This window comes from Cibotium barometz, chromosome 22 (assembly GCF_041138505.1).
Source record: "Cibotium barometz isolate CiBa-2024 chromosome 22, ASM4113850v1, whole genome shotgun sequence".
NCBI classification, from domain to species: domain Eukaryota; kingdom Viridiplantae; phylum Streptophyta; class Polypodiopsida; order Cyatheales; family Cibotiaceae; genus Cibotium; species Cibotium barometz.
Window position 1 is genome coordinate 11,463,702 of NC_141067.1, and position 15,043 is coordinate 11,478,744.

Below are 15,043 nucleotides of genomic sequence, written 5' to 3' on the forward strand. Positions count from 1 at the left end.
AAAAACTTACAAAAACATGTTTTTCCAATCGATAAAAGGTAGATAAGAATCCATTAAATACATAAAAGAAAATGTTTATATTGTGTTTGCAACATGCCTAAAAATTTATTCAAGGTGTCTTTAACAAAAGTCTCTAAAAGCCACAAAAGAGTGAGCCATATCAATCGTGTGCTATTTTTTCAAAGATAAGTGCTAGCCTTATTTTTTTGCTGCTGCTTTTTGTTTTGGCAAAGGATGCTCTCTAATTTCATTGTTCATTTAAGTTCATATACTTCAAAAAGCTTTGCAAGGCTTGACTTGATAAGCATTGCATTTTTAATGGGATTGCCTACTAGTGGCGCTCTCCTACTTGCATCCATCAAGATGCAAAATAGAAAAGATGAGTGCAATGGCAGACAAGGCCTCTCCTCAAGTTGTACTTTTCATTTGTACCTTTTACTAGCAATGCTTCATCACGCGTCATTAGTGAATGCTTGAACTAAGGTTTGAAGGTTAATTCAATGGTTACAACCTTTAGCTTTAAGCTCAACTTAATGGGTTTAGGGTAAAACTCCAAACAGGATTGATTGATTGATTGATAATGAGAGAGGGCCACTTGCTGAGTTGTTGCTCACTAGATTGGAATAAAGCAGCACATCACACATAGTAGCAACAAATGCCCAAAACCATCACTACAGCCTGCACCTCCTTGGCCTTGCTGTTGATGCCTAACTTCTTAGGCTTAGGTGGAAAGGAGCATTATTGATCTCAAAAATGTCATCACCTCCATCATGAAGAGCACAACCTCAGACACAGTAGCAACAAATATCCAAAATCATCACATGCTACAACTCAACAGGTTGTCCGTTTTTCGGACTCAAAACCTTAACTCAACCCATACGTCCGCACTAAAACCCATGTAGTGCTTCTATCCAACTCGCCACATTAGCAATTTAACCTAGCAATTGTCATAAGCTTTTCAGCTCTTTTGACTAAAATCAAGTTTTTGCTTGAGAAACCCTAGTGATGTGCCACCTTGCCCTACCAGCTGCAAGCTCCCTTTCCCTCAATAAGCTAGTCATCCTTCTTGCTCCTAGACCCAAAGAAAAAGCTAACTCTTGTAGCAACCCAGCTCCACAGAATCTGATACCAATGCAGCTTTCGTTGGCTTGCCGAAGGTGCAGGAGATCCAAATAATCCCTTGTACAGCTCCCTTTGCTTTGCATACAGTTGCTTGTCCTGCTCTGCAAGCAGTCGTAACTCCTTAACAACAGCCTTGTCTTCGGGCGCTAGCTTCTGAACTTTCTTAAAATCCTCTCTCGCTTCATCTGTTCGACCAAGAGCAGCACGTGCCTTGCCTCTTCTGAATAAAGCTTTGACATTATTTCCATCCTCCTGTAAAACCTGAGGAAATTTCGAGCAGCAGCTGAGCCAGACTCCACAAAAAGACATCTTAAAGTGCAGATCTGACTTAAATATTCAAAGTGCATGACATTTAATACAGCTGGTCCACCAACTTCTTCCTAGAGTGACAAGGCACCCCTTGGTGAATAACTTCACATGTATAGTCAAAAGCATAAAAAACAAACCACGGGTGTGAGCTTTGGCAAAGTCACACATACCACACTACATTGTGCGATGGCTTCGTCATAACGGTTCAGCCTCAACATACAAGCAGCCATGTTCAAATGGCAAGGATGCTTTACTGCATCAGCCATATCCTTGTATTTTCCAAATAGTTGAAACATAAACTCATCATTCATGTATGCCAATGCCTGGTCCCAAAAAAAAAAAGAAAAGAAGAAGCAAGATGTTAATAAGGCATGTTACTATAAACTGAGGGCACAAAAAGAGTTGAAAAGGATTTTAAAAATTATGCATGCTATGGAAAGCCCTCTTGACCTCTTGGATACAAGCAACTCATTTTCTATACAATCTGTCACTTGCATGTGCTCCAGAAAAAGTCATGCTAGAGCTACTTAAAATTAGGATTCAGTAACCAAATTGACCCATATTAAAAGGGACAGATAGGATGTCAGAGTGTGGAGAAAAGTGCCCAAAACAGGTAGCGCAGTAAGCCACATATTGAATAGCGCAAGTGTGCATGTAAATTGCGAGTAACCTGCCAGTTTGAGGTCTATAACCCCAAATCACACGTCTTTGACGAAGCAGACCAATTTGCCAAACGAAAGTTCTCCCCAGTTCATCATGCTTTGTTGATAATGCAGATGATGATGCTGCAGCATGACTCATTTATGCAACAGTATTTTTTTTCCCGAGAAAAGATCCTTTCATTAGTTATAAAAAACGCCCGTAGGGCTACAAAAAATCCTCTCTTGCTCACAAGAAAAAACAGAGCAGAGAAAACAGCAGGGCAGCCAGGGAGACTCTCCCTAGGTGCTGAAAAGTACAAGTATCAGTACAAAGAACTGAATGGCTATATCATACAATAGGAGGGGGGAAAAGCCAAACAGGTGGCCTGTAGTGCCAGCGGGGGGACCCCGTGTGAAGGGTATAGAAGGGGCCGCTGCGCTAGGTGGTGTGAAAGGCCTGGCGCCGCAAGATCGCCTCATCCGAGTCACCCCGACCGAGTCACCCCGAATGCGGTCGTACTGTCCCCGCAAGGTGTGGATCAACTCCTGCCAGATCCCCCGAACAGTCTCTGCTGGTGGCTCCAGTCTCCCCTCAAAGGCCCTGAAACACCGGGCCTTCCAGGTGAACCAGATGGTGATGCTGCTGAGGAGCTCCCATCGTAGATCCCTCTCCTGTGTCCAGCTGGCGGACAAGAAATCCGGTGAAGGAACAAGGCGAGGCTGGCCCCTAATGAATCTGATGGCCTGGCTGTCCTGCTCCGTCTCATAGCCCATAGCAGGCCCTGACGAAGTCGACCAAGCAGCGGCACCCCACGTATACAGACCCTCTGGAGAGAGGGGGGCCAAAATACGCAGCATCCGCAGCCAAATCAGCTGCGCCTGAGGGCAGTCCCAAAGGCAATGTCTCTGTGTCTCCATAGGGTGGCCGCATCGGACGCAGGCTGCCGGAAGACCGCTGTAGACAAGCCAGGTGCCAACTGCTGAGCCCCTGTGGGCGACCAGCCACCACTGGAAAGTCGAGATCCTGCGGGCCTGTCGACTAGCCCAGAGCCGGGCCCAAAAATCCTCCAGAAACTCCTGTGAGAGTCCCTGTAGCCGCCAGTGCCCCGCTGCAGCTGGAGAGACCATCCTCCTCGCCGTCAAAATATGCCGTCCCAACCGAATAGTATACTGAAAAAAGGTGTGCCACTCGTACTCACCAGGGTCCCACTGTAGCCGGGCCAAGGGGCGCGCTGCATATGCCCATATGCGCCAATCCGGGAGCACATCTGCAGGGTCTGGGTCAATATGCCACTTCCGAGAAGCGGCGGCCACTACCCGTATCCTCTGAAAGGTGCACTCTGCAACCAAAGGCGACTCCACCTCCACTCTCTGAAGTCTGCCCTCATCCTGAATCTCATAGTAGAGGCATCTGCCATCCTCAGTGCAAGCTCTGACAGCAATCAGGATCTCCAACTGTGTAAAGGCTCCCATCCACCGTGGGGCCACTAGCTCGATAGGCGTGAACCACTCCTCTGTGAGTGCCTCCTGAATGTCATCCCTCATAATCAACCCCCCTCTGAAGTGACTCAGCCTCTCCACCTGGATCTCCTCTGGTAGACTGCAGAATGCCTGCCAGTCTCCAAAGCTACGTACTGGGCCTGCCGCCAAAGGTCCCCAGGCTAGACGAGGCCGAGAACCCAGCATATGACCCTGCTCTGTGCGAACCGCTGGGCTCCAGATGAGCAGCTGTTTGGCCCGCTCCTCAACACAAGGAGGTCGCTGAGAGAGCCCCGGTCTCAGCAGCTCCCAAGCTCTCAGGATGCTCAAAGCAAATCTATCCTCCCATCCTCTACTGAGGCCTGTCCTCCTCATCTCTATGAAGATCCATCGAATCTCTGGTGCCCAAGTGCCCCCTGCTGGGGGAGCCCGAGCTTGCAGCCGCTGCAAGAGAACCTCTTTCCAAGGCTCAGCGCCTGGAAGCAGCCCCCGAACAATAAGCTTCCCCAATAAGGCTCTACTCTGATCGACTGGATCTAAAATGCCCAAGCCTCCCTGTGCCAGCGGAAGTGTAATAACTGCCCATGCAACCTTTGCCCGAGCTGGCTGACCGTCCCGCCCAGACCAAAGAAAGTTCCTGATCAGTCTCTGTACCTGGCTGATGCAAGAGCTCGAGAAGATCCAGCAAGACGTAATGTACCACATGGTCGCTAACAGCACCTGATTTGCCACCACCACCCTCCCGGCCAAGGATAGTCAAGCTGTACTCCAATACAAAAGCTTCTTCCGAATGCTCAGAAGAAGCGGGGCAATCTGCTACTCAGGTGACAAATCTAGTCCAATCTGGCATCCCAAATACCGCACTGCTGTGCCAGGAGGAATCCATCTAAAGCCGGGGTCCGGGCTCCATGCCGAAGTGGGAGCGCTACTGATCCAAAAGGCCACTGTCTTGCGCCAATTGATCAATGCTCCTGAAGCTGCACTAAAAACCTAGAGCGACTGCTCTGCCCGAAGAAGATTGGCCTCCTGGCCATGCAAAAATAAGCCCGTGTCGTCTGCAAACTCAGCATCGAGCGGGTCCTTCCCCCGAATTGGGAGCTGGAGTCCTCTCAAACCAACCTCCTCTGCCGTCAAATACATGCTCATAGCCTCCGCAAAGAAGAGAAAAAGAAAAGGGGCGAGGGGACACCCCTGACGGACTGATCTAGTCGGCTCAAAACTCGGCCCCCGTCCTCCTGCAATCAACACCTGGCTGCGAGCTGTGGAATACAGAGCCGCCACCCCTCTAATCCAACCTGGCTCAAAGCCCAGGCGAAGCATAGTGCCCTCTAAGAAACCCCAATCGACTCTATCGTATGTCTTCTCAAAATCGAGAAGCATCACGACCAAGTCCTCACCAAGAAATCTAGCTCGGGCCGTCACCTCCCAGAAGGTGAAAATGTTATCAAGGATACTACGCTCCTTGACGAATCCTGTCTGGGTAGCATGAATCAACTCCCCCAGGAAGGGCTGGATACCAAATCTGTACCGGCAAGTACAGCAGCTGAAATTGAGCCTTTTCCTCACTCAAATCAATGTGCAGCCATGCCAAAACTTGCACAAAGTTGTACCAAATCTGTACCAGCAAGTACAGCAACAATAAATGCTCTCCTGGCTGTCCAAATGAGTGAAAATCAGACTTTTACAGTCTACACCACTGCATACAACAGTCCCGAACAGAAATTGGGCAAAAGCCCCTTGACTGCAAGTGGATTTCTGAGGATTCAAGGCATAAAAGTCTTGCCTGCTGCTTTGCCAAGCTCAACAAGCATAAAATCTTGAAAAGCCCCTTGATTTAAGATCAATTTCTGATCATACATGGTACATTAAAGCACATGAAGGCATCCAGAGTGTTTACAGTGCTTCCCCCTGGCCACATATACATCCAGTACATAAAAGCCCCTTGATTTACAGGCACATTGAGTGCTTGACAGGCATCAACACATTGCCCGAAGCATCAAATGCGAGTGCTTGCATGCAAATCAACCCAATCGGCACAAAAGCCCTTTGATCTGCACTGCAATTTGCTACAATTTTGCCCGAATGTGCGATTTCTCACATCATACAGCATGTATGAATGCACAATTACATCAAAAGCCCCAAATTTTGACATCCAATTTCCTGCAAATTGATCCTGAATGTGACCAATGTCACCCAATTTTGCCAATTTTGTTCAAAATTTGAGCAATTTGGCACCTGTACCTGCTCAATTGATAATTGTACCTGCTCAATTGCAAATCCCAAAAAAAAATTGAAGCAAATACCTTTGCAATTTCTGATTGCAGGAAAGAGGAGGGGGTCGTGCTGATGCTGCTGCAGTCTGATTCTTGGAGGTGATCCTTGGAGAGCTTTGATGGCTGCTCCAATCAAGCTACTTCCTGTGATGTAGATGCCCAAGTAGATGCCGATTGCAGAGAAGGCGTAAGCTGGCGTACACGGCATCCGACCAGTGCTCACGGCTATTGACGCTGCCCCACGGCTGTCCCAGCTAGTTGTGCTATCGAGTTGGCGTCTCACGGCTGTTGACGCTGCCCCACGACTGTCCCGACTACTCCTCCCTGCTGATGGTCGACGGCAATGACTTTTGCGCCGGCCGCGTTGGAGTCAAACCTGTAAGCGCACACACGCGCACGATTTCCAGCTCATGCGCTTTCAAGCGCTTCACAGCTCTGCCGGCTCTTACGTGTTCACGCGCTGCTGAGCGCCGCTCGCCTTCACCTAGTAGCCAGCCGTCTAGCGCCCAACGCTTGAAAGCTCTTCGCCGCCTAGTAGCCAGCCGTCTAGCGACCAACGCCTTGCTGCCTTCGCCTAGTGGCCAGCCGTCTAGCGACCAACGCCTTGCTGCCTTCGCCTAGTGGCCAACACTGCACACAGGCGACTTCCAGCGCTGCAGCTCTTCTACAGTCGACTTTCACTGTCTTGCAGCGCCCAACACGACAGCAAGCTCTCCTCTGCTCGTGCCAAGCTCAAGGCTCCATAGCCGAGCTTCTTCTTCGCGATGAAGACGACTCCGCACACCCGCACACACACGGACACAACCGTGGCTCTGATACCAGTTGAATGGGAGAATTAGGGTTAGGTTTTCATGTGGGAGACATACACAGAGAAGAAGGGAGAGAGAGAGAGAGAATTGTGGGGATCAGTCAACTCAATGTATGAGTGTGTGACTCCCCTATCACACATGTATATTTGCACTAGTACACATAGTGCACTTAGTACATTAAAAGTACTTAGTGTACTATGTACTATAACTTATGGGCTTGTATACACTATAAGGGTGGGCATAATGCCTTTACCCCCACACCTTGGCCACGCTCTGGGCGGTCTCGAACTCAATCTGGTAATGTCCACGGCCCAGTAGCTGTACGTCCAAGATCTTGCCCACATCTGCAAGAAGGCGGGCCTGGAGAAGATCCCGGATCTCCCCTCTGCTGGGGCGAGTGCCGACTATACGGCAGATGGTGGAATGAGCCTGGAGGCGTTCCACCTCTGCGGTGAGGCTCGCGTCCTCTTCTGGCGAAAGAGAAAGCCTGATGGGGGTGTCCTCAGGGGCGGGCGAGGGGGCTGCGGGGGAGTCCCTCTGAGGCACGGGGCGGGAGGAGCCTCCATCAGAGTCTGAAGCTATGGCGAAGGCGAGGCGAAAGCGGAGATCCTGCAAGAACCAAGCTGCACACAGAGAGGCGGAAGACGAAGGCCAGAGAAAAAAGGGAAAACCCCCCTGGGGGCGGAAATCAGCAAGAAAAGGGAGGGGGGGCAAGGCGGCGAAGGAGTAGCCCTGGGGGGGGGGGGGGGGCGGGAGCTGCGCGCAAGAGGGGTGGCGGGCGCGAAAAGAAGGGGGGCGCGAAGGAGAGGAGGGGCGGCGGGCAGAACAGCGAGGGAGGGGGCGCAGTAGCGAGGGTAGGCGGGGGGGGGGGCAAGGGGGGGCGCGAGGAAAGAGGGGGGCGCGAGGGGGCGAGCAAGCATGTAGGCGGGGGGGCGCAGGAGTGCAGGTAGCGCGAGCAGGGAGGGGCGGGAGCTTCAGCGAGCCAAAAAAAATAGTGTCTTTATGCAACAGTATTTTGCAAGCCTAGTTGGTAAACAATCAAGCACAACTAGATCACAAAAAGGAAGCCACCTCTGTTTTCGGCAAGTTTCGGCTTCCTTCTGGTCTATTCCCTCAGGAGGACTCCATGGCAGCCGCTCCGTCATCCCCAACCGAAGCCGCCGTTGCTTGCATTTCTTTCTCCGAAGCGAATTTTCAGGTTCTTGCCGCGACAGTTGCCTCTCTTGAGGCCTCCACACTGGTCTGCAAAATTATCGGTAGCCGCCCTACGCGCGGACAGCTCAGGGATCTCTTTCAAGCCAGCCTCATTGGCGAACCTGCGAAGATCACCGATATTCACACTCTGGAGCACGGATACTACCAGGTGGAATTTGACTCGCCAACGGTGTCAGACCGGGTCATGCAGCTGAGTCCCCTTGCATTGCGTACGGCGCAGGCCTTCTTTGCACGGTGGCAACACGGCTTCAATCCAGCGTCTGACCCATTGACTAGCGTTTATCGCAGCAAGTTGGGAAGGTTTGGATCGGCTGATGCACAAAGAGATAGGTTTAAGATAGGGGCTGCTTTATGGTGGGAGGATTATGGAGCTCGTACACCACAGCTTCAATCATTGGCAGTAAGGATCTTGTCTCAAGGTGCAAGCTCCTCTCCGATTGAGCAACTATGGAGTGTGTTCGGCCATGTTGCATCCAAGAAGAGGAACAAATTTGGGACAAAACAAGTCAATGACTTGATTTTTGTAAGTGCTAATTTGCGCTTGCTTGGTGATATGGCTTCTCCCAAACCAGAGAAGTTTATATTGCTTGATGAGGAGTCCTCGGATGATGAGGAGACACATGGACTTGCACATCCTGGTCAAGATGGGATTGAAGATTTGGATGCTGCAGATGTTGGTCTCGATGATATGGCTTTCTTGGATGACATAGCTGATAGTCTCCTTGATGGCATCACTGGCAGTAGCCATGCATGATATCTCCTTACTATTTGCATGTCACCTTGAGGCTTGGACTTTGGACTTGGATTGTTTCTTTTATCTAGGCTGTGCCATGTGGGCCACATTTTGTGCTTTTTGTCACTTATGTCATGTATGATGTGGCCTAATTTATTTTGACTTGTGAGATCTGTTCAGTGTTAGTATCTAGCCATGCAAATTGTGGTGCACTAGACTTTAGTGTGTCTTTGATTTGGTTATATAAATGAGCATTGTATGTTAAGATTTATTGTCATTTCTAGGAATTATCTAGGTCGTTCCCTGTTTCCATTCCCCCTCGTTCCCGTTCCCGTTCCCCTAGTGGTGCTTTCGTTCCGTTCCCATTCCTGTTCCCGTTCCGTTGCTACTACGTCCACGACACTCAGACCGGCTTTGTTAAGGATCGGAGCATTCTGGACAACATCTTCACCTTCTAGGAGGCGATAGCTTCGGCCAGGATACGAGCAGGACCTCATTGTGCTACTCTTAGACTTTGAGAAAGCTTATGATAGGGTGGATTGGAGCTTTCTGGAGGACACTATGAGCTCGATGGGATTCCCCATGGAGTGGAGTCGTGGAGTCTCAGGACTGTATTCAGCCTCACGCAGCCAGGTTCTCATTTAGGGAGGCCATGGCGACAGATTCCCCGTCTCCCGTTCAGTTAGACAGGGCTGTCCTTTGGCACCTTACCTCTTCCTATTCGTCACTAAGGCCATGAGTAGTTTTCTCTCCGCCCAGGAGACCGGGCTTCAGGGATTGCGGCTTCCCCTCCACACACAAGAGGAGCTCCTGGACTCGGAGTTTACAGATGACACAATAGCTTTCCTTGCAGGAGAGGTGGGGAATCTTCAGAGATTTACGGAGGCGATCGAGGTTTTCTGCTACGCTTCAGGAGCACAGATCAACTGGCACAACTCATGTAGTTTTTGGATAGGCTCACCACCCGCCCCGACTTGGCGACCAGTTGAGGATTTTCAGTGGATCTGGAGGGGCACTCCAGTTCGATATCTTGGCTGCCAGGTTGGCATTGATATCTCTCCCGAGTAGCAACTCACCCCGCTTCTTTTGAGTATCCAGAAGAAGCTTTTATATTGGAGCTCGGAGAGGCTTTCCCAAGCAGGAAGAGTGGTGGTGGCAAACCAGGTATTGCTAGCCACCATGTGGTACATCACTTCGTGTTGGGCCTTTTCTCGGGCATGCATTGGTCGATTGATCCGGAACTTCATAGGGGCCGGTAGTGATGGGAGGCCAGCCAAGGCCAAGGTGGCATGGCAAGTGATCATTTAGCCACGTAGCACAGGGGGGCTTGGCCTCATCGATCCAGCTATTAAAAGTTGTGCCCTGCTGGGCAAGTTGATTGTCAAAGGACTCCTTCCTGGTAGTGAGCCCTGGAAGGATTTCTTATTGGCCCAGATTTCAGCCCGCACTCTGAGCCTGGGGGGCCCGTGGCCGCAAAGTACCCGATGGATCTTCACAAAGATGAGAGCCCGTGGTTTTAGCCCAATTTTGGAGGACAGATTTGCAGCCAGTCTACTTCGGGCTTGGGATCATCTCAGGCCAGCCCTCAGACAAATAGTTCCAGTTGCCTCAGAGGAGCGGTTCCGGTAGCCTTTGGTCTAGAACCCCTGACAGGGATCCGGGGTCGAGATAGGCTCAACATTGACATTGACTCAGCTATCCTCAAGAGTGGCTGATGCCTATTCCAGACTCGACCCCCCCAATGTGGTTAGGAGAGTTTACCAGACACGATATCCTTGTGGTAGTCCACGGAGGAGATGAGGACAGTGGTCTACTCACTTTCTCTATTGGATCTCAGGGCAGACTAGAGAGATCAGAGCTTCCCTTGGAGGATTTCAGAGGCTGCACCTTGCAGAGAGTGAGGCTGATCGGTTTTCGGGCACGGGCATGGCACAAAGATCTAGCACAGGCCAAGGTGACCAAGGAGAGACTATGGCGGCTATGGATTTTGAAGTGCTGACCTCTCACGCGACTACAATGGGACTGTCACGTGCACACCAGTCAGGTGTTCAGTGACATGGCATCATATTAGCATCATAGACATCATCAAGAACCATCAGATATTTTATTGGCATTTATAGGCATTTTTACAGGCATTTATGAGACAGCCGACTAGCATTTATGCTATGATTGGCATTATTTATGCAGTCGTGGACGTATAGCAGCTGGCCGACTGTAGCAATACTGGCCGACCAGCATCAGTACCCACCTATAAAGGGAAACGCATCCTCATCTGTTCATCATGCGTTTTCAGCCCATCATCATCAGCATAAGCAGTAACCAGTTCAGCATATCATCAGCAGCAGCATATAGATTAACGCATCACCCATTCAGCACTCAGTCCCTCAGCGTTTCTGCTCCCGGAAGGCTAAGAAGTGTAACGCATCTCCATCAGCATCATCTTCAGCAAAACGCAGCAGCATACAGTCCAGATGCAGCCATCAGGTCTGCGTTTCATTATTCCATCAGCATTCAGCATCTGTTCCCAAGCCTCCCTTCAGTGTTTCCTTCCCAGGAGACAAGGGAAAGAGTGGACAGCAGTTCAGCCCGCATATTCAGCATATAGGCAGCATATTCAGCATTACAGATCCAGTTGGATCTCATTGTAACATCATTCATTCATCTAATATAGCTGCATTGCATTGACACATATTTGTTTCTCTTAAACATCATTAAGTGCAGTTTATCTAGACTAAGGTTGTGTTTACGACGGTCATAACCTCTCTCATGTCACATTGGTATCAGAGCGTTACAGGGTAACCAGCCTTAGAGCATGTTCATTCCATCAGTCATTCAGTCAGTCATCATTTTTATCGCTTCCGCACAGTTAAACCCAGTTCTCAAAATTTTGCAAGCCACCCTTAGGGATTTTCCCTTAGGTCTGCATCAGTAACCCATCCATCTGCATTCTTGCACAGCATATAGGGTTGCACATGGCTTGCATAACAGTCATCATAACAGTCATCATAGCAGTCATCTTAGCAGTCAGTCCTGCATACATGTTACCCATGAACTCTCAGGGAAGAAGGACATCCATCATCAAAGGAGGACATAACTTTGGACTTCAACTGGCAGCAGCAGGGAGTTTCTCTTCCACAGAAGACGGAAGTTTGCTCCAACATCGCCTCAGGAGGTTCAAAGCTTCAGGTACGACGGAAATGGTAGGTGAAAGGTTTCCAGGAACAGGTCAGGGGTGACTCAGGTATTTGCCCAGTTCCCGCAGTACATAGCGTCTTGGCTCACAGGATTTCACTCCTGCAGACGGCCTCAGTCCCAGCAGAAGACAGAACGGGGCAGGGGTTCGGAGGAGAAGGATCGCAGAAGAGTCGAAGGTTGCCAGGTTTATCACCCAGCAACAGTTTAGCAGCGGGGAATGTCACGTGCACACCAGTCAGGTGTTCAGTGACATGGCATCATATTAGCATCATAGACATCATCAAGAACCATCAGATATTTTATTGGCATTTATAGGCATTTTTACAGGCATTTATGAGACAGCCGACTAGCATTTATGCTATGATTGGCATTATTTATGCAGTCGTGGACATATAGCAGCTGGCCGACTGTAGCAATACTGGCCGACCAGCATCAGTACCCACCTATAAAGGGAAACGCATCCTCATCTGTTCATCATGCGTTTTCAGCCCATCATCATCAGCATAAGCAGTAACCAGTTCAGCATATCATCAGCAGCAGCATATAGATTAACGCATCACCCATTCAGCACTCAGTCCCTCAGTGTTTCTGCTCCCGGAAGGCTGAGAAGTGTAACGCATCTCCATCAGCATCATCTTCAGCAAAACGCAGCAGCATACAGTCCAGATTCAGCCATCAGGTCTGCGTTTCATTATTCCATCAGCATTCAGCATCTGTTCCCAAGCCTCCCTTCAGTGTTTCCTTCCCAGGAGACAAGGGAAAGAGTGGACAGCAGTTCAGCCCGCATATTCAGCATATAGGCAGCATATTCAGCATTACAGATCCAGTTGGATCTCATTGTAACATCATTCATTCATCTAATATAGCTGCATTGCATTGACACATATTTGTTTGTCTCTTAAACATCATTAAGTGCAGTTTATCTAGACTAAGGTTGTGTTTACGACGGTCATAACCTCTCTCATGTCACAGGGACCCGGGAGAGTGGACTTGGCATGATCCTGCGGATCAGGAGGAGACTTGCATATACAACGTGGCTAGGCTGTAGGATCCAAATGCCTAAGATAGATGGCACACCAGCAGCAACGCCTTGGCAATCAGACGGCCTATCACAACGCTTCCTTTCAGATTTCTAGAGTAGGCTGTGGGACAACTTTTGGCCTAGAAAGATCACACTCTTTCTCTGGTTGATGGCACACATGAGTTTAGCGGTCGGTACATGGCTGGCGACATTGCCTTCGGGATTGCCCGAAGGCTCAACACATCTAGCAACAAATTTTCCGCATCTTTGTTATGGACAGGGCATCAACCCAGATCATCACTTGGGCACTGTCGCTTGGGCCACAGAGGCTGGAGTGTCATAACATTAGCACCAGTCACAGCCCCTCCTACAAGTGACTGGCGGCCAAGCTCATGCCAGAGATGGGAGATTTGCAGTAGCATCGCAGCTTGGCACATTTGGCGTGCTAGATGCAGCGAGGCCATCGAAGGTACACAGACTCCGCCGGCTGAGACCATAAGGAGCATATGGCTCGATATTATTCACACCCTCCGAGGTCAGTGGGGAAAGCTTCAGGAAGGTTCTGACCGCATGCGGAAGCGGCAGGAAGCCTTCTTGAGACTTTGGAGGTCTAGCCATTTCCTCACAGATAGAGGCGGTGATCCCATCTGGCATCATAGACCACCTGTGTGGTTGTCCCCCCCCCCCCCCCCCCCACCCCTCCCCCTATATGAGATAGCCTTCTCCTCACATAGCGGTCAGCCAGAGGAGAAGCTTCTCTTTCCCTTATGATCACGCCTTATATGAGGCGAGTTTGTATCTAGCCCGTTGTGGTTGTACTTAGCCCTTTGTGGCTGTTTTTCATTAACTAATTGAAGAATCTTTTTCTCGGGGGGGAAAAAAAAAGGAAGCGCCACGAGAGTGCTGAAATGGGGCGCCCAACTCTAGGCATCAAGTAGGCGTAAGGAAAGATGGAATGAATGAATTTCTCTTGGCTGATAGGTGCTCTTTTATAGACTTGGGTGGGGTAGATAGCTTTACATGCTAGTGGATGAGATTACATGCAAGAAGGTGAGGTTGCATGAGCTTGCATTGCTTATATGGTTGCATGGGCTTGCATGAACTTGCGTGGTTGCATGGGCTTGCATGTAGCACGCATCTAGGTAGGCAGAGGCTTGCATGTGACATGCATGCATGAAGGTAGCTTTGAATGTTGCATCCATGTAAGTAACTTTGCATGTAGCATGCATGAGATAATGCATGTAGGTAGCTTTGCATGTAGCATGCATGTAAGTAACTTTGCATGTTGCATGCATGCATGTAGGTAGCTCTGCATGCTTTGCATGTTACATGCATGTAAATAAGCATGCACATGCATGAGCAAAGTGTGGACAGCCTTGAAAGTAGAGAGTGAATAGTCACTTCTTCTCTAATCTCCACAAGTTCTTCTAATGGCTCATATGCTTCATAGAAGAGGGCGACCAGCTCTATGAAGGGCCCCACACTTCAACAAATGTGTCCAACCTCATTTTAATGAGTGTGAATTTCTTGGTTATAATTCTTCATTGGCCTTCAAATACCTGCAGCAGAAGTATTCGTATTGGAGGATCCTATCACACAAATGCTCACACTGTCTTCTGTATCCTGAGTTTCGCGAGTAAGACTTCAAACTTTTAAGGGATATGAGAGAGAGAGATGAGAAATGTACACTGTATGGGGTCCCGAATTACCCACTGCAGGGCCCCCTATCCTATTACCGAGATAGTATTTGCTTTATTATCTTTGAAGAGACTGACGGTGTGACTGACGATAAGCCAAACGCAAGACCTCTGAAGACCAAGAGTTGGGCTGAACTGTATACTGCTGTTAGAAACACCAAAGATGTCCAATCTCGAGCCTATGCACTCTTTCCAATGGAATGAGGGAGGGATGCAAAGCTGAGGCTGAGAGAGAGGCTCTTTGGGACTGTTCTAGACTGAGTATGAATGCTGTAAATGAATATGAATGCTGCGTTTTACCTTCACCAAGTGGCTGGAGCAAAACGATGATAAGATGAATGTTGAAAACTGTATGGATGCAGAAAACGCAAGGTTTACTGATGGCTGAATGCTGAGAACTGCTGCATTTGCTGATGGAGGGCTGAATGCACAAGCATTGATGCTTCTCTAGCTGTAGGATGACACGCTTCTCCAAAACGCATAGGGCTGAAGTGAATGCAAGGCTGAAGACTGACGCGCTTGAATGCTGATTGCTGAATATGATTGAAT

General features: G+C 49.4%; 1 protein-coding gene across 1 annotated transcript in view; it reads right to left on the reverse strand.

The window, feature by feature from the left end:
* Positions 1 to 538: 538 nt before the first annotated feature.
* TWD1 (FKBP-type peptidyl-prolyl cis-trans isomerase family protein) overlaps positions 539 to 15,043 on the reverse strand; it is a 32,439-nt gene continuing 17,934 nt past the window's right edge. The window contains exons 6-7 of the mRNA XM_086816412.1: positions 1,602 to 1,754; positions 539 to 1,383 (exon numbers count right to left, since the gene is read on the reverse strand). Of these exons, the coding sequence (XP_086672538.1) occupies positions 1,054 to 1,383; positions 1,602 to 1,754 (483 nt within the window). The 3' untranslated portion in view covers positions 539 to 1,053. The remainder of the gene's footprint in view (positions 1,384 to 1,601; positions 1,755 to 15,043) is intronic.